Below are 24,686 nucleotides of genomic sequence, written 5' to 3'. Positions count from 1 at the left end.
CGTTCCGTTTAAGATCCCAGTCAGCGCCGATAGATGGACAACAACCCAAGCTTATATTTTTCAGCTCTGTATTCCCATTTACCAAAAGATATTTCTACCTGACCGAAGGAGTCCGCGTCAGCTGCCAACTATTCGGATATTTTCAAAAATGATAGTACAGATTTTAGATGTGCTTCTGGTTGCCTATCTGCTGGTGCTGAGTTGTAAGTTCCGTAGAAAACTCTCACGATTAGTATAATGTCGGCTGACTTGTGTGACCAGCTTTGCGTCAGCAGATTCAGTGACACGAAATGATATGCATAACAGTGATTGTGAACGAGGCTTGTGAAATTCTTTTATGAAAATGTAATCTAGGAGTTCAAGGATTAGTGATTAAAAGAAAAAAATAAATAAGCTGTTTTCGAAAAATTATTTCGAACATCATAAGGAATAGCACTGATAAAATAGTTGCGGTAAATTGAATGGATTTTACACCGAGCCATTATGGCGAAAAAATTTAACCCATTGTCAGCCACTTTCAAATTTTGGAAACAAATTGATTATTCCTTACACACAATTTTTTTCTAAAACAAAATATTGTTAACGCAGTATGATTTCATATCCTACGTGTGTAAGTATTCGATAATATACGATTGAGATAAGAAATATTCACGCTTATCAAACGTGAGAACACAAACTTGAAAGGTTGAAGATTTAAACTATTGTGACGCGAAAACACACTTTTAACAAACAAAATACTTCTAAAATTAAAATCCGAGTAAGGATGAAAATCGAGAAAAACTTTCTACCCCAATGCTGACTTTCTGTTAACGAAGCTAATTTTACCAAGAAGGTTTCACGCTCACATTACGGCAAAGTTTCATTTCAACATAACTATTTGACAGGCGTCGCGTCACCTCTGCAGTCTCAACGGTTCAAATATTCAAGTACTGTTTGCTTTATTCATGAATCAGTGTGCTGCTGACCAAATAATAGATATACTAATAACCAGACTTGTCATTTCAGGCCAGAAGAGAAAATTAAATTAGGTCACTCTCGTATTTACGAATTCTTATTCATTCTGTTTCATTTTTTACTCACCGCCACATTCATCTCTCGATTTCTACTGGAAACTATCCATAGATCCACATGAACGACGATTTAGTTCAGATTATTCTGTTTCAATCAATGACGTTACTTCGCGGTAAAAAAAAAGTCTATAGGTATTACACATGTTTTCAGTTTTCATCGATCTTGTCCAGAACGACGAAACATATCCAATGAAATCGTATTAACTTCTGTAGTAACTTTTCAGCTTTCGAACAGCCACAGTTTAGTGAAACAGGCTGTCCATAAACACCGCATATGAAATTCTCAAAGTTGTACAAACAAACCTTTCGATAAATTCCCGAAATCTTATAAAATTTTCCGACAACATTTCGATAAAAATTAATAAATATACGTATTCATATCAGTAGCTGCTCCCCTATATGGCGTAAAGTTTTTTTGCAAATTTAACCATTTAGTATTAGCGCGACTATCGTTTTGTTGATGTCAATTCTTTTTTTTTTTTTTTTTTGTAATCGATCATGTGCCTTGTGACGTGAATTGTTGAACTAGAAACTTTTCTTGGTTCGGACTTGCGCAACTCGGCGACGTCGAGCGCGCCCACCGGATTCAACTACTAGTCAAGCTCACATCTCGCGACTCGCTGAGCTTGCGTACATGACGATTACACGAGTGGATGAAATCCAGGGAGTTCAACCCTTCTCTGTTCAGTCATCTCGCGCGTCTCTGACGCATAACGTAGGCAGCTAAAGAGCCGCTCTTTGTCGCCTGCCGAGGAAGCTTCTCAAAGTTTTGGCGGGTTTTGTTTGAACGAACGGTTTGTGGAATTGCGGTAACAAAAACCTTTGGTATTTGAGGAAGCTTTGGAAGCCCTGCCGAGCAGCTACCGCGGTGTAAATATTAGTGGTTAAATACCGGAGTATTGTGAAATATTGTCACATATTGTTACCGAGTACGAGTAAACAAATTTTCAATGGAGGAACAGTGGTTTGTCTCATTTTATCTTACGATTGTCTCTCTCTGTGTGTAATTCAAGAAATTTGCATTCGCTGTTGTTGCTTTGAAAAAATTCGTATCTACTAGTATCGATATTTTAATTTGTTACAAGTTTGCGCCTGTGTTTTGCAATTCTTTGCTTTTTTTATCATATTTTCTTTTCTTAAAACTAGCCTAGTATCAAATAGTAGAGGCCAAATCGAAGAATTGAGTTTGATTTTTTCAATGTCCAAAAAAATTCTCAGTATAAGGCAGGTACACTGCGAAAAAAAAGTCATTGAATCTAAATTAAGTAAATATTTATTTATCTCAATTCAAGATCCCTCAGTCTAGAAAAATGTTCAGTTTATTCAACTAAATATTGTTAAACCAACAAAAGTATTTTGTTGGATTAAGTAAGTATATTGTATTCGTCGCGTTGAGTTGAACCAAACGAATATCACTTGGCCTATATAAAACTTTTCCTCCGCGGTTTAATTTCACAGATCATTTGGTTGTACATCAACGATGATCGACAATTTACACTTTATAGCTAATAGTGAAATAAACGATTAGTTATAATTTTTCAGCATCGATTAAATAACTTCAAGTTTATCGTTTGTTTCGTTTCAATAACTTTGGCACGAATACACCGCTTTTACAACAATATCGCGGGTTTCTGGGATTAACTATCTCAAACAAGAGGAAACAACTTCCAATTATCTCTATTCAAATGATAGGCTTACTTTTTCCGAATAGTCAGATAGTCTGTCGATTAAAATCGAACAAAAGACAAGTCTGAAGTCTTTTGTGACAAATAAAGATTACACTTTGCTGAGGATCAATAAACCGTAAAGAATTCCAGAAATCTGAACCTCAAACTTTTTTACATCCCTGCTTTCCTCATAAATTACTTAATTAGTTCTGAAAAATAACGACTTTGCTCACGAACAATAATATTCCAGCATGAAATTATAAATTCAAGTCGCACTTGTCCTCTAATTTTTTGTTTAATTACGTCTATCAGTGGACGTGAGTTAAGTCACAGGATCAAAAAGCTCCTGATTAGAGAAATAGATCTGCCATCCGTGCATAGGATTTATGAAAATAATCCTTCGTACCGTTCACAGCTTAGAATTTGGATTGTTAATCTGTACGAAAAGTGATGTGCAAGTATTAGAGCGAATAACTAGCTTCCGGAATTTCATCACGATTGAAATTCCGATGGAAATTCAAAGCAACAATGGAGGAAAACACATATTAGTGGTAAATTGGGGAAATACGTTGTTGAAATTCCACCAAGAATGAGGTGACATCAGTTCCCGATCTCAGAATTCTGACGACTCTATAAGTTGTTTTTCTTTACGTTGACTTTTCTACATTTTTACTCTACTTTGTCTAGATATTCCACGTTTCAAAATTCTGAATTGACACTCTTCTGTATAATTTCCGATTTTTCTATGTTTTCATCCCAATCCTAAAATTTCGAACAAATCATCCGGAGAATTTTCTTAGCTCACATATACAACTAGAATCTGACATACGCTAAAAAAGAGTATTTCCAGAGGTTTAATATGCACTCCAGATGACAGACAAACACTTTCAATTACAAGTGTAAGCAGCGACATGTGAGATGGGAAAAAACTCTTCAACGTCAGAGTACAATCTGTAATAAGTAGGAGATAGGAAATATCTATGTTTGTCTGGCTGAAATTTTCATCGCTTTTATTGCGGCAGAGAAAAGAAAAATACATTCAGTATTGAGCTGTTATTTATGAGGTTATTTAGCGCTTCAGTAAATAGCAATAGAGCACATAATAAATTAGGATCAAGTGGCATATATACTGAAGAAATTAAATTTTTTTCATTCCTTCAACCGATAGGGACAATTACGGTTTTTATTTTATTTATTTATTTATTATTTATCTCTCTCGGATCGGATAAATCGGGTTTTCAAATAGTCTGTTGTTCGAAAGACAATTCGAATAACTCTGCAGAATATGACATATTTTGAAAATCATTCTACCGACATTTTTTTCCACATGTTTTCTTCAATTGCGAAACCCTTATAGATTCTTATTTTCCGTTTTTTCCTTTTAAATCGTTAGATTCGACGATTTTGGACGAAATTATTTCCATCAGAGATGAACGAAGGATTCGAGTAACGCGGTTTAAGCTTCAGACTCTTGAAACAGTTTCGAAAAAAATGAAAACTACATAGTTCACGGAGAAAAAGGATTATTTGAGTCAAGTAATACCCGTTTGATTCAACTAAAAATGCTATAATCAAATGCGGCGAACACAATTCTCACTTATTCCAACAAAATACTTTGTCCGTCGAAATACTTGTGACAACTTAATATGAAATTGATTCAAGTCTTTGAACGATCCGATCGTGCTGAATATCAATTCATTTGATAACACGGCGCGAGTTCCTAGTGTGATTGAAATTACTAAAAATTTAATTCAGCTCAATCGTTTTATTTAAAAAATATGAAATCGTTGTTTCAAAACAAATTAATCTGTTCTAATTCATGTTTTGCTGAGTCAAGAGTTCGGTGATTGAAGCAAGTAATAAAATTTGTTGTTACAAAAATATTTTTCATTGCTGGACATTACAGTTATACAAGCGCACAAAACGTATTTATCGAACGATATCATTTATAATTTTCTTGACTCAAAATTGAAGCGAATGGACACAAGCAAAGTCTACTTTGTAAGAATTCCTTTCTCTTCATGTACCCAGCAATCAAACATCTCGCCAAATCGCATCGAATTCTTTTCATCCTCAACGATAAATTACGCTGTGGTTATCGAACACGTATTAACAGTCTATTGAAAATTTTTATTCCGCAACATTTATAGTGCACGCACGTATCGTCAGATATTTCATTGTACTGGGAAAAGTTTACGGCAAGCGGATTGCGCTTGAAACTTGGTATTGAGAAAGGAAAAACTCACAAGAAAAACTAGATACAGGTTTTGTTGTTCAGCAGATTTATTCTACCATCACTGACGAGTTTCTCACCGTTCGTAAAGAAATTGTAAGGAAAAATAGATTTTTCAGTCAGCCTTACGAAGACGCTATTTTCTAGTACATTTCAATCGAGGGATTTCATAAATCTCGTAGTGGATCATACATCAGAATCACACGTACACGTACGTATTCCGTTAAAATATGGCGTTGACATTTCTCAGATTTGTTGGAAAAAAGTTGATATTAATTCGTAAGGGAAGACGAAGAAAACTCATATGAGAGAAAAACGGAAGAGAATAAAATATGACTAACAAAGTGAAAAATAGAGGAGTCCTTGAAATTAGCGTAATATGATGTCTAGCACTGCCGGAAGCGCTGTTCAGGGCAAATAAAATATAACTGTCACAAGAACCATGTTAATGAAATTTCTGTTACACCCTAATTAGCGAAAAACCTTTAGGAAATGAATTTCCATCCAACAAATATCAGAGCTTACGTAAATAAGAAATATTTAGCTTAAACGCATTGCTGAATATTTGAAATTAATATACGTGAGTTCTTTGTATACAGAGACGAAAATTGTCTGCAGCTTATACGATATCTGAAAAAAGGACTTTCATCTCGATCGAATGAATTGCGAGAGTCGAATCATTAATGGAGATGTTGGTCAAATCTTTTCAAACTTTGAACACTTTTAAAATTTACGTTCATCGGATAAATTATAAGAGGCCCTGAAACTTTTAGAAGTCTTTTTATTCCTGTTACAAAAGCAGCCACAGTCATTGCCGAGTTATAAATAAATACCAGTAGGGGTGTGATGTTAGTAACTGAATAAAATTAAATCGGACATTCCATTTATCGAATAATTGTTTTCGTTACGATTTTCTCGTTTCACTTTGTTTCATCTCGTTTAACTGGAATGCGATGTGTTTATAATGGGTTAAATTTTTTCAAGTGAAGTCAAGCCAAGTTTAAATTTTTCAAACAGCTTGCAAACCACTAGAAAAAAAAACCTTACCTCCTCATGTCAAAAAATCTTAAACTTAAATTTACAATACGGAATCAATTTTCAATTTCTTAGAGTAATTTCGTTTCTGTGGCTTCGAAGAAAGCATCAAGAAAAAATAACTTTTCACACGACGAGAAACTGTTTCTTTTATTTGCAATCCGACTGCCGAAAATGACCGCAAAAAAGCTCTTCCATAGCGACGTAGTTATGGCACTCTGTTGTTAAGCAATTAGGTTCGATAAACAAATAAATCGAAAAAATCCAAGTGTTCCATTCGCATCGAATTATCAGCACGCTCTTAATTATATTATAAACAATATATAAACAATGTTTCAGCGGTTCTGGTTGTGTACTCAACGTAACGAGTGAGATCGAGAATCGTGACTTGGAGTCGGAGGACGTTACTTTTCCGCCACAGTTGAGATTCACGGAACAATCACTTAGCGTGGTTATCGTATACTGTCTATTATTCGTGATAGCTGCGGTGGGAAATTTGACAGTATTCATCACTCTGTCACGTGGAAGGCACCGCAAGTCCAGGATATCTCTAATGATAACGCACCTGGCAGTCGCCGACCTTCTCGTTACCTTTCTAATGATTCCGCTTGAGGTAAGTGGCTCAATTCCGTACTCACAATGCTGTAATTTTCTTTCATGAATAAATTTGTGTCGCACGGTATTGAGGGGGCTAATTGGCCAAGAGTCGATCCTTTTTATTCATTTTATATCACTATTTTACTTGGTATTTGCTATATATATGGGTATGTATATTTAAATCTGTAAGCTACGAAGATCTCTTTACAAATGTAAAAACAAAATGTACTGAAATTAAAAACGAAAGCTTCAATATCGGTGCTTCATCTTCAACCGAAACAAAATACGGGACAAAAATCTATCAGATTGGTTCGATTTTATTGTACGACAGCTCATTTTATTCGGAACACTGGTTTCTACAAAATCACCGAAACAATGTTCGTTTATCCTGTTGGAATCCTCGAATATTCAAATTTACCACATCATCGCAACGATCAGGCCCATCGTCAACAAGTGGCAATATCGAATTCACGGCAGACGAAGAAATTTGTTCAGGTAAATTTGTTAAAGATGTTATATCGTGAGTGACATGATTAATTGTAGAGTAAAATCGAACAAATATAATAGATTTCCCATCATTTGGAAGTTCATAAATTAATGATTTTCAATTTATGTGTTCTTTCAAAATATCTTCGCAATAATTTAATAAGTACTCGATTTTCGACTATAATTTCACAATACGAGAGATAAAAGTATCGAGTCGTGTCAAAACCCCCGTTGCTCAACATTCCATGTCAATAAGCCTGAAGATAAAAAATGTTTTTCCAAATTAAGGCCGTGAACAATATTACGCGAATCGTACCGACAATACCGGCAATACCGACGGTTTCTGGCCGAGTCGAGTCTTTACATGATCAAAGGGGATCAGAAGTACGCGAATACTTATTACGATTTTTGTACAGATGGCGAGCCGTTTTAACAAATAATCAGGATCAAAGGTTCAGGTCTCCACTACTAATCATTCAATCCGGTTCGTTTGTGAAGTGGACTGCAAATCGTATCACGTTTGTACGTAGAGTTTTTTCTTTTCGGTACCTACTGCGTTTTTTTAGTGCTTTTTACGGTATCCGTTCTTGCTTTGGGATATTCTAAACCCCATACTGTAACATGACGGAAATTGTTAACTCAATTCGTTCAATTCAATTAATTATATTACTATATTCTGCAGTCTACGCCTAGCTTCACTCGGCTTATCGAATAGTACCAACGCACTCACTGCTGTCCCGTAAACAAATTAGCCTTTCATTACAAATATCTAGGGCTTGATTATTCAGTCGAACCGTCCAATCAGAGCTGTTCGTGATATATCGGCATTGCGTATCGCGGATCGCACACCCGCTGTAAAAATATCTGTCAGATGATTTGACCTAGGTCCATTTTGATTGGCAATCCTGGGAAAGCTCTAGCCGGGATCCGGCAACGTCATAAAATTAAAACTGTTGATTATACCATCCGCAAAGCTCGATGAATAATAATTAATAAGCATCGACCGGTATTCGTTAATCTCGAAAAATACATTGCGTATCGTCGGGGTTTATTAGATGGGTTATTTAACTGAAAAAAAAATACCGGGTTCTATGGATACTGCATGTGATTAATTAAGACGTGATGTATTTTTCGAGGTTAATGGGTACCGGTGGATGCTTATTAAGAAGGTGCTCTGCTCGATTTTGGCGTTGACGTATGTATCTCCATATATCCAAGTCCGTGCATCTCAAGCGCGAAAATGGGCTTAACAAGCCTTATTCTATATGCAATTCTGAATAAAAACACTCCGATAAATTTTTATTTGAGGCAGAAATAAAAAAACAGCATCAATTTTAGGAATTTACTGTTGCAATTTCGTATAATCCTTACCATTTCTTTATTTCTACCTGAAATGAAAATGTATTCGAGTGTTTTTGTTCAGAATCGCATACGGAATGGGACTTGTTAAGCCCATTATCGCTTTCAGATACGTGGACTTCGGTATTTAGAGATATATACGTCAACGTCAAAATCGATCAAGGCTCTCCCTTAATTATTATAACACCCGTACACAATCATTTCAATAATTATATATGTGTCCCGTTATACTGCCCCGTTCATTTCCTGAACAAACCAGTATTATTTTATTATGAAACATATTTAAGACATTATTGCAATTGTCTTACTTGTCTCGCCGATTAATTGTCTCTGCTCATTTACTTAGTATAGTATATTTAGAAAAATCACGATTTATGCCCAGCTCCCTTAGAAGGACTCTAATTCGCGCCGCATTCGTATTTTCGCTTCGTCCTTTAAATATAAATAATTAAAAAAAATTGCCACCCAATATTCAAATAAGCAAACTGCAAGTGTACTAAAGACGAAGTGTCACGATACCTTGATTTGCATTAATCTCTGAACGAACGTTTTTTCACCAACGAGAAATATAAAATAAAACGAGACAACTTGAGTAATTTAATTACAAAAAACATTTTATTCAAACAAATACCGATTCAACTCTGATTCTATAATTTATCATAACAAGGTGCTGTGCGATTAATGGAATAGTCAATGATAACAGATTATTCGAGAGAGTCAATTATTTAAAGGGCACACTGAGCAATTATTCAAAAAAACGTTAGTTTGAAAATATTGTTAAAATGTTGAGAATCTCCGCACGTAATCAAAGTCTCCGATTACTCGGTTAATCCTTCAGCCATCATAGAAATTCACACCTCGATCGGTACGAAATCCAACACCGCATATATATGTATAAATGAAGTCAATTGAACATTGAAGGTGTGAACCGCACAACATACGACCCTATTCGAGAAACACTATTACTGGCATTGAATGCTATATGAAGCGACCGGTGCGGATTTCTTTTGTGTCCCCCAAATGTTTTACGATGTGTACGGGGTTGGTGCGACGTGACGTATAGAAATTCTTTGGACTCAAAAAAAAAAAAAAAAAAACAAAAATGGAAAAAATCAAACCCGAGTAGGTTTAGAAACTCGGTTTCACACTTCGTTCTTTTCAAACTTTGAAACGGTGAACGGTAAAAAGTGACAGCAAACATGAATCACAAAGTTCATGTGACTAAAAACGTCTAATGAAAGAAGAAAAAAAGTAAAAGAACAGAATGAAAAAAGAGTCCTGATCCGATTCACAACTCTTCCATTGAACAGCACAATGATATTTTTTTTTACTGTTAAAAGTTTCCTCACTCTTATAGTGTGAAAAGCAAATAGAAAAGCTGCGTAGTCCTTGATCCTATAAAAAACAGATCAGGATAATTCCAACTCGAGGTATCGTGTCAAGGATGTAGGAGGCCTTAGAGATTGAGGTACATATATGTGTTATGATCTTATACGACTGACTATCCAGTTCACGGTACGATGGTCGTGTTAAAATTTTAGACGTATATTGCACCTGCAAGCCCGCGTTATGCGCCGGTGAGTTAAGCTTGCAGGAGTTGAGCGAATGTTTAAATTGCATTTCAAGATGTCGTCGCCACGGCAACGTGCAACACGATCAAGTTAAGTTTGAAGCTTGGGGGGATTGCAAGAGTTGCAGAAGTGCCGATTTGATAAAGGCAGTTTCCGAGAACTTGGGAAAGGATGAAATAATGCTTACCGCGATCATGCAGCGGGAAATTTTTGCAGCTGGATGGTTTCGTGCTCGTGCATATTTATGAAGCTTACAATTATGTATATACATAAGCTCACGTTGCGTCGTTGGCTTATGATCGTTGTAAAAAATGTTTCCACTTCATTTGCGGGTAGGAGTGCGGATTTAATTGTTCAGTAATGGACTTGACACCCCTTTACGATTTGACGTCACGGCTGGTGCGAAAGCTCGCGAGAAAACCGAGGGTGGCACGAATGCCTTGCGTGATCGATGCCAAAGTACGCCAGCTGGGTGCAGCGAAGGCAAACAAGGAATAAAAAAAAAAAAGGATGCAGGGGAAAATGTAATTTTTTCATTTCATTATATCTGGATTCACCTGTCTGCAAAGTGAGATGCATGTTATTGGATACGAAGTAAAATTTATAAACAAAATACTTCGGAGAAGCGAATAGGTCCTAAATTTAAATCAATGCACTTTTAGACTGTTTTAAAGGGGGTTAGTGAACTGAAAATCAATCGACAGCCTCGTATTGAGTAAGCTCCAATGTTTTTCCTGAGAATGAATAGAAAAAGAAAGCAAGTACCAAAATCATCAAAAACTACTAATAAATGCCGATTTTCTTCATATGAAATTGTTTTGAAACCGTAAAAACTATACTATCACGTTCCTCACGTCGTTCTACGATAACCCATTCGTTAAATAACTATTTCCCAAGATCCCGCCTAGATATTTTTTTCATCGTCATATTATCGTTGAACGTTTAATTTTTTAAAATTGCATTGATTTTGATTTCGTGAGGTTACCATCGCGAATGGGGAGCAGCATCAACGAGGTTACGGAGGAAACGCCAAGGCAGAGCGATAGACAAGATTACCGTTGTTGGCCAGCGAGTCGTGAGGTAAATATACCAGTTATTGACGCGTTTATTTTCCAGCTAATAAATTAGCGTTACAAATTCTGAATTTTTCGATTATTAAAACCAATTGCTAGAAGGTTAGATGCCAAAAATTTACTTTTCAGTAATTTTAGATCCAAGGATCAAACAGATATAACCAAAAAAGGTCAATAACTGGGATAGGATCAATAACTGGTACACTTACCTTAACCTCTTCTCGCACGACAGCGCCTCGCCGCATCGCGACTCGTCACCGCACCACGGACGAATCATGGAGCAGCGACGAGTCCGACAGCCAATCAGCGTTCCGCGGCATCGAAAATCGGCCCAGCGACAATCTAGAGTTAAGAACTTCGCAACCCGAGAGCCAATACGAAGCGAGTCAGTTCGCGTATAATAAGGGCGGATGTTTTGAAGTTTCAGCATTGTTTAGCGGAACTCTTAATACATAATTTGAGTCTTGGCGAATCTATGGATAAGAATTGTTTTTGCAATTTTTAAGTTTTTCGAGAGTTTGTCGTTGTTACAGTTGGCAGTGTTCCGAGAGAAACCTAACCTAATTCACATCGGACAACCGAGTCGGCGAGTTATTGGCGTCGTAGGCACTCGCGTTGAATTTCTTGCGAATTAACTTCGAAATCGATCAAGGATTGCCACACTTACTAACGGTCGGACATTTCGAATTTGCGTTACAAAAGTGCTCGAAATTCGTTTCCCGATCTTCCTGCTTGGTAGTCGCAGCCTGAGTCTTGCATTAACGCGGAGAGTCAATTTTGTTTTCTCGCAAGTTTCGAGTAGAGTTACTGTTTTGAGTCGAGTCATTTATTTCGTTAATTGCGTGCAGCCGAATTCTGCGGCACGAGGTCTAATCGCGTTGGCTTGTTTCGAAAGTGTCACCTCTCGAGTTACGTCGCATATTCGTTGTGTGCGAGCATGACGTTGAGCTACAAGTTAGTGGTGTTCCTGATAAAGATAGAGATTTCGGACACGTTGCGTTTAGTTACGTCAAGTTAAGAGAATTAAGTTAACATTTGTACTTACATTTCGACTCAGCTAGCTGGTTAACATTTCTTTTCTTCTTTGTTTTTATTGCAGTTGTTCTTGATTACCACACAATTAGCGCGTTAAACATTAATTTTTTTATTTTTTTTCTATTTGCTGTTGCGATTAGCGCAACGGTCTTATCGATAAATTTGGATTTTGATTTCTTCGCGATCGGCACTTTAGTTAGTTATAATTTCTGGATTTTGTATTTCTTCGCGATTAGCGTCTTAATTATTTATAAAATCTTATTATGTTTTGTCCTTTGGCGAGTAGCGCTATGTTTAATATTAAGTTTCGATTTGTTGCAACGAACAATCCAGAACAATAATGGACTCGGTACGGGCAAATTCTCATAGTCAACACCGGGATCCATGCGTGGTCACATTATCACCTCGATGCCCACGCCGCAGGGATCCAGGAGTCTCTAACACGTACCTACGCTTATTCCTTGCAACGCTAACAATCCGGGATAATGATCAATTCGATACGCGCAATCTGCTCATACACCTCATTGTCCACGCCGCAGAGAACCAGGCGTCTCTAATATGGATGTACGGCTACTCGTATTCAACTTCAAATCAATAGACTTCCCCTCCTACCGATTTTGCTTGGAAACTAATATCAACTTGACTGTCCCGAGCACTTCTCGTCTATCTGCGATGTCTGAATCTCGACTGACGATTCTCAAAATCGGCACGCTAACACCGCTCGTATAATTTCCATGCGATTGCAGCGCCGAACTTCAGTGGCTGATTTAGGAAACTTTTGACCGACAACAATTGATCCGTTATTCTTAAATACTGTAACAGGAATATAGGATAATCCTATAAATAAAACTATTTATTGTTATTTGTCATTTTTCGTTAATTTTGATGATTAACTGGCGCCCAACATAATATAATAAAATTGTCTGAGCCTCGACAGCACTTGACCCAGGCCGCGTCGAGTAGAAGCAATTCAAAATAAAACATAGTTCATTATGAATTGTCAATAATCTTGATAAATTATTAAACAAATAGAAGGGAGTGAGTTGCTTCTGTCTCAATACTTTCTACGTAAATCAGCTCAAATCTCTATACATAGATACAACAGCAGAAATATCTTTTTTTCTTGTTCTTAACTTGACATTTATTTCTTTTTACTAGCGTTAACTTGTATAAAATTTTTTTTTTCTCGTTTTAACTAAATGTTTATTTCGATTACTCGGTAACAATACTGATGTTCCAAAAACTATTCTTACGGCGCATGCTAAGTTGAATTTATACGAATTTACGCAGCAGCATGACTCTATCATTAGAGTTTTTACATCCGCTCTTAGCGTGGTCTAGAACAATCGACTAGTACGTGGCAGAATTCCAGCTTCGTTTTTTTTTTTTTTTTTTTTAATTTTGGAAATATTGTAAATATTTACAAATTGGCTCAATCTTAGAAGGCCTTTCCCCAATCTGCAGTAGTATAATTTGATAAAATCTACCTTGAATTGCAGAAATGTAGATAGATATCCGCAAGAAATTGTGGCAAAACAATCGAGGTTCTTGCTATAATCTCGTGGGGGATGTGCGGGGGAGGATTTATAAGAAACTCTTGACCGAGGAAAGATGCAGACATGAATGCAACGTTTATTACCTTTGCTTTCAGTGGTAATCCAAATATTCCAAGTTTCGCTTACTGCTCTCAGGCACTTACATGCACTCACTTGTTCCGAACGATACTCGACAATGACACGTCGGTAGACGTCGAGTGTTACGATCTGACTGACGAGCGTCTGCGGTCAGAAATGGCTCGCAAGCCGCCCCCCTCTTTCGGGGGTACGCGGTCTCGAATATACTCTAAATAAGCGCCTTCGCGTTCCAAAGTATTCTGAATTGCATGATTGGAAGCGGACATCGGTAAAATTATCCTTAATTTAGGGTGGTCCTTATTTGGGGTGTTGACGAATTCCGATAAGTGCGCCCCCTAGACACGTTTGAAATAAATTTAAAAAAATGTGTGCGAAAACGGAGCGCTGTAGTCCAATTAGAAGACGTGCCTGTAAGCTCGTTTTGTTTTTCATTTGAATAACATGGGATTTCCAGACTACTTCAGTCATTATGTTTTTGAGTTGTCCCCATGAACGCAAAAAATTCTTTTTTCACATAAATCTGTTGTTCATGGATCTCGGAATATCGTAAAATCTTTCCCGATCCAGAAAAACAGACGGCGATCAAAACATTTTAATTTTAATTATTACTTTTTAAAAAAGTATAAAGTATAAACGATGTGTTTTTAAATACACTAATTGAAATACATATTTTTTCCCACATGTACAATTATTTTTTTTTACAAACTTATGACGTAAATAAGACTGCCTTTTAATTGGTGAAATACTGTCAAGCACCAAGCGGCTAAAAAGAGGTATTCTCACGTTGATCAATTTGCCGTCGTGTATAATATCAGGGGGATGGGGGGCGTAAAGGTTGTGATAACGACTTGTGGAAAAATATACGCGTAGTTGTACCCATGAACAACAGATTTACGTGAAAAAAGAATTTTTTGCGTTCATGGGGACAACTCAAAAACATAATGACCGAAGTAGTCTAAAAATCCCATGTTATTCAAATGAAAAACAAAACGAGCTTACAGGCACGTCTTCTAATTGGACTACAGCGCTCCGTTTTCGCACACATTTTTTTAAATTTATTTCAAACGTGTCTAGGGGGCGCACTTATCGGAATTCGTCAACACCCCAAATAAGGACCACCCTATTAATTAATCATGCGGACGAATTTCCGTATCGATTCCACATCGATTCATGTGGATTTAGCCTGTGTTAAAATACCCATGTGAGGTTTTCGCGAAAGAATTCAGGATCACCGAGTTTCTATCGAGTCACGGTATTTCTCGCTATGCGATGCAAACTTGTTCAGACTTGTTGGTCGAACACGTGACGAAGGGGTTATTTGTATTGTTACTTCTAAAGCAGCCAAGCAGCAGCGATACGGAATAAGTAAAATCCCGAGTAAATCTCATTTGCTCAATTGGATTAAACCGAGGTTGAAGTTAATGGCGTTGAACTGGCTCTCGCCCCTTTCTCTTCAATCACTTTAGCTTCGTTTTGTACGATTTGTTTTTTGTGTGACGAAATCTTCTCGTCGTGTCTTTCTTTCTGCAGTTTAGAATGGAGCGTAAAAAAGTTATTTTCAGAAAGCGTGATGAAAAGAAAAAATTTAAATCCGCACACCTTGTATCATGAGTCAATTTCCATATCCTCGCATTTTCTCGACACCTCGTTTTTACCAGTGCTTTCTCACAAGGGCATAAAAGTAAATAGCGCGAGGGCGAAAAGCCTGGGAGCAAAAAGCATGAAAGCATAAAAGCACACACCACGAATGAATGGTTAATATATACATTGGAATATAAATCGACGATATACGATTACAAACGTGCTTACACTCCGGGTGGATACCGGGCTTAAGAATTATATAATGAGTGACAGAAATTATTGCTCACCATATCTAGGGCTGAGAATCAGAAGAGCGCAGGTCAGCCGCTATTTTTTCCGATTTGCGAACTAAATCTGCTTTTCCACATTTTTTTTTTTGTTTTTTTGTTGTTAGCCCTCGTACGATTGGGACAGCTTCGACTTTTGGTTTAATGACAGTCGTCGCCACATTTCAGGCAAAAAATATCCGTCGTGTTTATTTCCTATTGTTGTTTTTACTTAATATTCTCGATATGACGTTACGTTCTGTGATTTAGACCACGATTAAACCGATTAGACAAGCTGCATTGGCCTAGCGTATATTTTACAATAGCGTGGATCAGCAATTCTGGCGAAAAATGATAAACGACGAAAAAATTTTTGCAAGGTATATGAAAATATACTTGAGAAAGCTGCACATCAATACCAGGCTCAAAACTGCTGCATCGCAACGTTGCTTGTATACTTTGCTTCAATCTTCTCCACCGAGACCTTTGATCTCGAACACTTACGCCACCTCGAAAATATTTCATATCTTTGTCTTCCAGGTTGGATGGCGTCTGACGGTTCAATGGCTCGCTGGAAATTTGGCTTGCAAGGTTTTCCTCTTCCTTCGAGCGTTTGGTCTTTATTTGTCGAGCAACGTCCTGGTCTGCGTCTCGTTGGACAGGTCAGTGGGTCATAGTTCTCACCGAAACTATTTACTCTCGGTCCTTGCCCAACATTGGCACTGGCAGACATCGTAATTATAGAGGGTCTGCAATTTTCAATGTGAAGTTCGGAAACACTGCTGGAATATTGCATATTTATACAAAACCGCTCGTTATATATGCCTGCAATGTTTCCGAAAGCTCACATCCTCTTGTGAACACTTTTGCACTTCTAGTTTATTTTATAACATGGTATTTTATATGAAAATTTGAGTGGTACGCGGATTTTCCTGTCACCGGGGAAATGTGCTTGGAGGGTGAGCTCGCACTTCGAATTGGGAATAATTAAGAGGTATCTCAAGTTTCAAATGTTTGCGTTTTAAAAAATCAAAAGGGGTCCAAATGTAACGTAATATTGGTGGTGAATGATGAGAAATACGTATTAAAGGGAAAAAATTGACATAATATACTAAACGAGTGAACATCGAGACGATTGCTCTAACAACAAAACAACTACTTATATTTTAGCATCAATAGCAATTCTGAAAGCGAAAGAATTGGTAAAAACATGTCTTTCAGTTCTTTCAAAGACTTTGTTTAAAGGATTAAATACACGTCTACACACTACAATTATTGGTATCAAGCTGTTATTTCATTACTTTCTTCTCATCGATCTACCGAACTCTGGAACTGGATCTGCACTAACGATTATTTTAATTCACCGCAGGTATTTCGCGATCTTGCACCCTTTAAAGTTGAACGACGCCCGGCGTCGCGGGAAGATAATGCTGATTATTGCGTGGATCTGCAGCCTTATCTACGCAGTGCCGCAGGTGCGTCTCTCGTGTCTTTGTTTAACATCACGAAAAATTCTAAGCATCTTCATTACTTCTAGTCTGCGCTTTGCATTATAATTATTATTGTTATTGTTGGTCAGTATACCACCTAATATAGGATTCTTCAACTGTAAGCAATCCGGGATAAGATTTCAGGCTGGTCTGCATTTTTCGCATGCCAATGCAAGTGATGAAAGGCCATGGTGAGCAAAATTTTGGCATTAAAGTCTAAATGCTTTCGAGAGAATAAATATTTCATTTGTACGCGATCGATAAGATTATTGTTTGGTATTATTTTTAGATCTGTAGATAGAATGTCTGAATTTTCTATAAAGATTTCAGTATTCGTATGCAGGAGCAATTTTTACCCGTAAAAAATTAATTTTTTGCTGGAAAAATCGGATATTTTTAGGTTTTACAGGAAGAAAATTCTTTTTTTTTTTACCCTTGCAAGTCATGTTTTTCTTTTAATACAACTGAATTTTATAGAAGAGGATTCGAAAGAGATGACCATCAGATGAAATTGATAATTTCTTTTCCATCAGCTTTTTAATCCAGTTCTTGTTTTGGAAAAATCATTTATGCCAAAGCAGGATTGATTTTATAGTAAAAATTGTTACTTTTCATAGTTTCTGAGATGTAATTTTCTATGCATTTGTTTTTCACCCAATTAATGGATTCATTTTATTTCCTGGAAACATACTGCCGTAGATATGACCGAGGGGATTTTTTCACGTTGAATTGAACGTAGTTTAGAAAACTAAGAAAATAATGAGTCAAATCTATGTTTGTTATAACTTTTAAGCCCTGTTCTACAAGGTTCAATTTTACTAAAAGAAAAGTACGAACTTTTAAGCAAAAAACAAATCCATTTTTGTATTATCGGTCAAAAAATGCATGATTCCTACAGCAAAAAGTGGATTATTTAATGGTAAAAAATCCAATAATTAAAGAATCACAAGCAAATTTGCAGCAGGTGTCGGTTACAAATGGTCGATGTATGGCTGTTTGAGGGCGGATTGACTACCCACTCGCCAAATAAATTTGCAGCAATAAAATTACGTAAAATTGAGTTCCGCCAATTAACAAGGAACAAGAGGAGAATTGTAAATTGTAACAAGATATGTACCCTCGTGTTTCGAAGGTGGGTTGCGATATTATGGCACTGGCTCCATTTATTCATGTAATTTTGCACGAGGTATAAACCACTAGTTCTGCAAAGCCGTGCTGGACGAGCGGGAAGAGAAATACTCGGTACGATAACGAGAAGGTAGTATGGATCATTAGGGTGGTCCTTATTTAGGGTGTTTTCGAAAATTCCTGCGGACAAGGCGAAAAAAGTTTGCAAAAAAATCAAAAAAAAAATGTACGCAAAACTTGAAGCCTGTAGGTCAACTCTAAGAACTGCCTCCAAGGCAGTGAAATTTCCCATTTAAATAACATGTGAATTCGAGCTTACTACATTCTTTTTTTTTCCCCGCCTTAATAGTGCTTCGAAAAATCTGAAATTTGGTTTACGTCTTCCCTGTAGTCAGAGGTATTTAAAAAAAAATTGGCCGATTTCCAGCGATAAAAGTTGCGAAATCCCACGAAACACAACTTTGAGGTTGTGGGATTTCGAAACACAACTTTGAGGTTGTAGGATTTTGAAACTTTTATCGCTGGAAATCGGCCAATTTTTTTTTAAATACCTATGACTACAGGGAAGACGTAAACCAAATTTCAGATTTTTCGAAGCAATATTAAGGCGGGGGAAAAAAAAGAATGTAGTAAGCTCGAATTCCCATGTTATTTAAATGGGGAATTTCACTGCCTTGGAGGCAGTTCTTAGAGTTGACCTACAGGCTTCAAGTTTTGCGTAAATTTTTTTTGATTTTTTTGCAAACTTTTTCCACCTTGTCCGCAGGAATTTTCGAAAACACCCCAAATAAGGACCACCCTTAATGGACCATACCTAACGGAAACAGCTGACAATCAGCCGTATTGATCTGCATTCGGAATAAAGTATATCGCACAACCTTATTTCTCCAAGGCCAATATGGTTGAAGGTTTAAATTCTACGAATCATCGCTTTTTATCACGTAAAATAAGATTTGAGAATAGCAGGCAATTAGATTTCTGTGAACATTTTGGGTTAAATTTAACGTCGTAGAGGTAAACGTTCTTAAATAAGCTCCTAGCGTCACAATTTATTTTATCAAAATTTGGAATAATTCCACGGTTATCCGTTCGGCACAAGGAATAAACGTCATGACACTTTTCTTGTATTATGTCGACGTTGTCCAATATTTAATTTTCCAAGCTTACATCCATGTCGATTTAGATCAACATATGAAAATATCAAATTGCAATTTTGAGGGAAAAAATCTGTTTCTGTAAATCCACGAAGCATATTTTTCTAATCATAATAATTCCATTTTCAATCAATTCACCATCTAGTTTACGGATACGTGAATTTGAAGAATCTTCGATGTGCAACAACCCCACAATGAAATTAGTAACAGTATTTATTCTCGACTGGTGAATTAGATTCAAATGTTTCAAATTGTGTGACTGAACGATGAAGTTGAAATTAAAAAATATTTCGTCTCTATTTCAAGCCAAGCATAATGATATACTATTTCACTGATTTTCAACTTTTTTCATCTTACGTACGTGGAAAGTGTACTTTAAGTATACTCGTGGTTGTTAATTCCTATCCGATTGCAGAGTTTCGTCTTCCACGTGTCATCTCACCCCGAGTATCCGAACTTCCACCAGTGCGTCACATTCGGATTTTTCATGAACCAAGCGGAGGAGATAGCCTACAACCTGTTCTGCGTTGTTGCCATGTATTTCGTACCCCTCTTGGTAATCTGTTGTACTTACATCAAGATATTGTGCGAGATAAGTACCAAGAGTCGCGAGAGCAGAGAAGGTTGGTACACCTTTCGCCGTACTATGTGTGGCATTAGAGTGGATTATAATGCATGCAGTGGTACGTGAATTATATTACGATTAGATGTAACGTGGAGAGTCGGTTGGAACCAAGGTAAACAGACGTAGAAAACAGCTTGATACTCGACACTGGTGAACTAGAGTTCTGTCAGAAATTGATCTTCGCATATTAATCTCTCGTTATGTACGCCTCGTTTTAGATTGAACGAGTTTATATCGTATTTAATTTTTAACTTGGAGGTAATATATACGTAAAAAAAAAGAAACAAAAAAAAAAAAAAACGACGAAACTCATCCGTGTTTCACAAGTCTGATTTATCGAAAGTAAACAAGGAATTTGCTTTCAGCGTGCAGAAAGTGGAAACAATATATTAGTGAGTCTAAATAATTGTTCGTAACTGAAATATTAAATTTGCAATTTGAAATTTTTTTTCATATGAAACAGATATCTTTTCAACCAAAGTTAACTCGGTCAACCTTTAGTTTCGCTGTCGAAATTATCAATTTTACGGATTCTCCGATTTCTTTACAACGAAACTGAGATATACAAAAGATATCACCAAAGAAAAACTGGTAACATCGGGGTTTGTAGATTAGAAATTATCCCAACGTGGTTAAATTTGATCAAAAGTGAAATGAATGGCAATTACAAACTCAAATTTTGACGATTATATTGTTCCAACCGATAACGCCCCCCCCCCCCCCTCTCCCCTCCCACCAAAAGCTAGTAAAGCTCGAATATCCCTTACGTTAGATATTTTTTCGCCACGTGCCTGGACGGGATTATTTCATCGTCGGTTTGTCATTTTTCAGACACTGGGCGATCGGAAGGCGGACGAACCAAAACCAAAAGATGCACAAACAGTGCCACTGGAGGGCGATTGGCTTTGCGTAGATCGGACACAAGCACCATAGAAAGGGCCAGGGGCAAGACACTGCGTATGACTATCACGATCGTATCGGTGTTCATTCTTTGTTGGACTCCGTACGTCGCGATGACTTTATGGTGAGCGATAAGATTCACGAGTTCAAAGCAGTTTCTCACAATGAATCGAATTACTCATGTTAAATTATGACAAAGTATTACCCCAAAAGTAACGTCGATTTTTACGACCTAAAATGACGACATTTCATTCTCTTGAATTGGCTTTCTTTTTTTTTTATCCATTGGAATGAAAGCACTATAAGTATCGATGAAGAATTTAAAAATATTCTCTCCACATGTTTTTTAAACAAGGAAAATCGTTCATTCAACATCCAACAGACATGACAACACGAGTACCAATAATTTGACTGGTTGAAAAAGATGATATTGTTTTGAATTTCTAAAAAGGATTCAATTTGAGAAACGGATATCCTTGTTGCGCGTGAGCAACCGTTTGAACACGTGATTAGATTATAATCGCGGCATGGTTGAATATTGTGCGTTTAATCCCACATGCCAAGATCTGTATCCCAATTAGTGACCTCGTTAGCCGCTCGAGTAATCAATAAATTCGATAAATTCGTTTTCTCGACCTGTCAAATTTACCTGAGATTGTCATCCTGTTCGCAGGTACATGTTCGATAGGGAGAGCGCGATGAGAGTCGACACTTGGCTCCAGGACGCCCTCTTTATCATGGCCGTGGGAAATTCCTGTGCCAATCCCCTGGTCTATGGAAGTTACGTCGTCAACTTCCGACATGAATTTTCGAGGTGTTTGTGCCTCTGTTCAAACACCTCGGAAGCAAATCTTGACGTCAGATTGACCTGTCGAAGCAAGGGAAAATGAAACGACACCGCTGTGTAGAGAGCGGTTGCACTGACGCTCTCTAAAGAAAGAGACATGCACTTCTGATTGGAAGAAACAGGGGAGCATAGCAAGGCTGTCGAGTCCTCCAACCCAGTGATAAATTGCAAAATGGACATTTGGAAAGTTATCAGGAATCCTCTTTCGATTTGCGGTGATTTTTGAACTTCTCAACCCGTCCCAAGTGAATTTGTGACTGATCAGTGTGATATGGATTCAAGGATTTCTCCACAGAGAGTTCAAAGTTGACTTTTCAGTGACGCTAAAACTCAATGGATAATGAATTCAAATTTGGAATGTTCGCTGCGCAATTTCCTTGTGTGCTGACGATTAATGGAAAACCTGTTCACTGTTACATCTTGTATATATATATATATATGTATATATAGTGTCTATATGGTAAAAATTACGATTACCTAATAAGGTTACGTGACTAACGATAGATCCTGTTACTGTATTATAAAGAATGCAAATTCGAAAATTTAGGTGACTTGAAAAATTAACGACGGAGCCAGGAATCGAACCTGGTGTCTAGAGATGCTTTACCGGAGACTTACTCCACTAGACCACCTAGCCGCTTGACTACAATGTCATTAATTTCTCTCATCACCTGTATTCGAAATTTGTTTTGGTTCGTGTGCCGTGCATTTGTAGAAGTTGAAGGAGTCGTCGCAGAGGCTTGTTTGCGAGTGTAACTCATTACACTCCTGTATTAAGCCATTTTTGACCGGACCGGGCCGATCATCAGAGAGATATGAAGAAGTTATATATTTTTACGCGATAAAAATTCGTAGAGAATGCAAATTCGTTACTGTATCATAACATTGGTGGTCACTATTATTCTACAGACAAGGCGCTCACTGTAAGAAACTATTAGTCTTTAATCGGTGTATAATATTTGGCGTCTTTTATGAATATCGTGCCGAAAATCATGAGTGGTTGATTGTTTACGATAAATAGCCTACTTGTTGAAATAATTTTAAAGAATCAGAAACGTTCACTTCATACTTGGGAACATCTCCCGGTGTGATTGAATTTGAGATTTACGATCAAACCGACGAAACATCAGAAAAGCAAATTTACTTCTTTACCATGCGCCAAAAACATTTGATATTCAAAAGATCCAATGTTAGTCGAATTTTTTCAGAAAGTGGTTATAGCCGTCAAATTCAAGCATTGGATTAACTCTGTGAGCTGAAAAATCAACAGGCTAATTTCCCGGATTCGTTGCTGCAATTCGATGATGAAATCTTTTGAATAATGTTGTCGATATTTTAACAACGCAGTTGTTTTTGAGGTGCGGGGCACTTGTTACGCATTTTACCTACGTAGGTACCTAATTCCGATGTACACATATACGTTGTTGACCTCTGTTAGTTGAATTAACGAACTATCCGGTATTCTGATGATAAGAGTGGAATAAAATTTAGGGTCTTGAAGATGGATCGTGACCCTTGTACTGTGGTTTTATCGCAGCTTACCTGTATTTTGAAAAATGGAAGCAGCTAATATAAAAACGATGGGCGCGACCATTTTCAAAGCCTATTAAGTCATTCTGACAGATTTCTCCCTCAACTCGATTGTCTTATTCATGTTGGAAGATTTTAACATATCTAATATTTATGTCATATCCGTCACTAAGGCATCACATACCTGAGAGTTTTTGTGTCAATAATATCTTCTGTAAGCTGATTGTGAATATCTTAACGATTTCACGACTTTTGTATTTAGTTATAATAAGAATTTGCTGTACATATGATGTTGATTATGTATGATGAATAAATTTGAAGTACATCATGCGTTTTAAGGAAGACAAATCTTCTAATCTTCAAATGGAATTTAAAACCAGGTATATCGAAACATTGGTTGATACACCATGGTTATGAGAAATTGAATCTTGATTAGATTTCAACGCAGGTTCGGAAAGGTTTCAGAAGCTTCTAAGGGATTCAATTAGTGATGTCAAGTGATTTTGAAAACCGTTACACGAATACATAGATTTTAAAAAAATTCGAAGCGGATGGAAACTGTTTTCCGTAAATTCAAAAGATTCCCCAACATCGGATTTCGAAAAATTTCAGAATTCAACCTGATTTCTTAATACTTTATCGAAATACAAATAGCCCACAGAATTCAAAATAATTTCTACAATATTCCAACTATTTGAGGGATCTTTTCAAAATTTCAGGTATCTCAAGTGCTTTGAAAAGGCCCTCCTTGATAATTTGCATCAACGTTTGACTGGTTTTTAGTTTCTGGGCAGTCAACAAGTGACCATCGGTCGGTCAAGAAGTCTAAAAATTTTCAGATACCGTCGTTGCAAGTAATTGAAGCCGAGCCAGCTTTCGGTACGTATGTACAACATCTTTCGTGACAGACCAAAGTCAGAGTGGGAGTAGTGCTGGTTGGTAATCTTGACAATTGGATATTATTTGCGGGTAAAAAAAGACACGGATAGTTGTTTCGTCGGTAATTTCACGTTTTTTATGTTCGCATAACGGCACGAGATAATGGCCGACATTGACGTCACTCAGTTGACCAGTTGACCAAGCCGTTATTGCAGAATTCATACTTACCGGCTATTCTTCGAAGCGTCGGTAATTTGTCATTCAATTTTTTCTTCTCACGTCGACTTCCATAAAGCTGGCTTGGTTGAATAGAATTGACTCGGTACCTTACTAATGGTAATTGAAGAATTGCCGGTAGCGAACCTGATGAAAAGAACAAGCGATGTAAAAAAGTTCGGAGAATCCATTTCGTTGCTACAATTCCAGTCGTCTGGAATATTTGTTTTATAGTGGAAATTGTGATTGTTTATGCGTCTGACAATATGGATTTACAAGTTGCCCATTTCCAATTCATTACTTATCATAA

General features: G+C 37.0%; 1 protein-coding gene across 1 annotated transcript; it reads left to right on the top strand.

The window, feature by feature from the left end:
- The first annotated feature begins 1,779 nt into the window (after positions 1-1,779).
- Positions 1,780-23,543, top strand: LOC124179633 (adipokinetic hormone/corazonin-related peptide receptor variant I-like). Its single transcript, XM_046564227.1, has 7 exons — positions 1,780-2,034; positions 6,345-6,618; positions 16,148-16,269; positions 16,977-17,082; positions 19,795-20,002; positions 20,836-21,028; positions 21,578-23,543. The coding sequence occupies exons 1-7, from the start codon at positions 2,021-2,023 to the stop codon at positions 21,792-21,794; spliced, it is 1,134 nt and encodes a 377-aa protein (XP_046420183.1). The 5' UTR covers positions 1,780-2,020; the 3' UTR covers positions 21,795-23,543.
- The last annotated feature ends 1,143 nt before the right edge of the window (positions 23,544-24,686 follow it).

Source organism: Neodiprion fabricii, chromosome 4 (assembly GCF_021155785.1).
Source record: "Neodiprion fabricii isolate iyNeoFabr1 chromosome 4, iyNeoFabr1.1, whole genome shotgun sequence".
NCBI classification, from domain to species: domain Eukaryota; kingdom Metazoa; phylum Arthropoda; class Insecta; order Hymenoptera; family Diprionidae; genus Neodiprion; species Neodiprion fabricii.
Note: the sequence above shows the minus strand (reverse complement) of the source record. Positions and strands in the feature narration are given on the sequence as shown.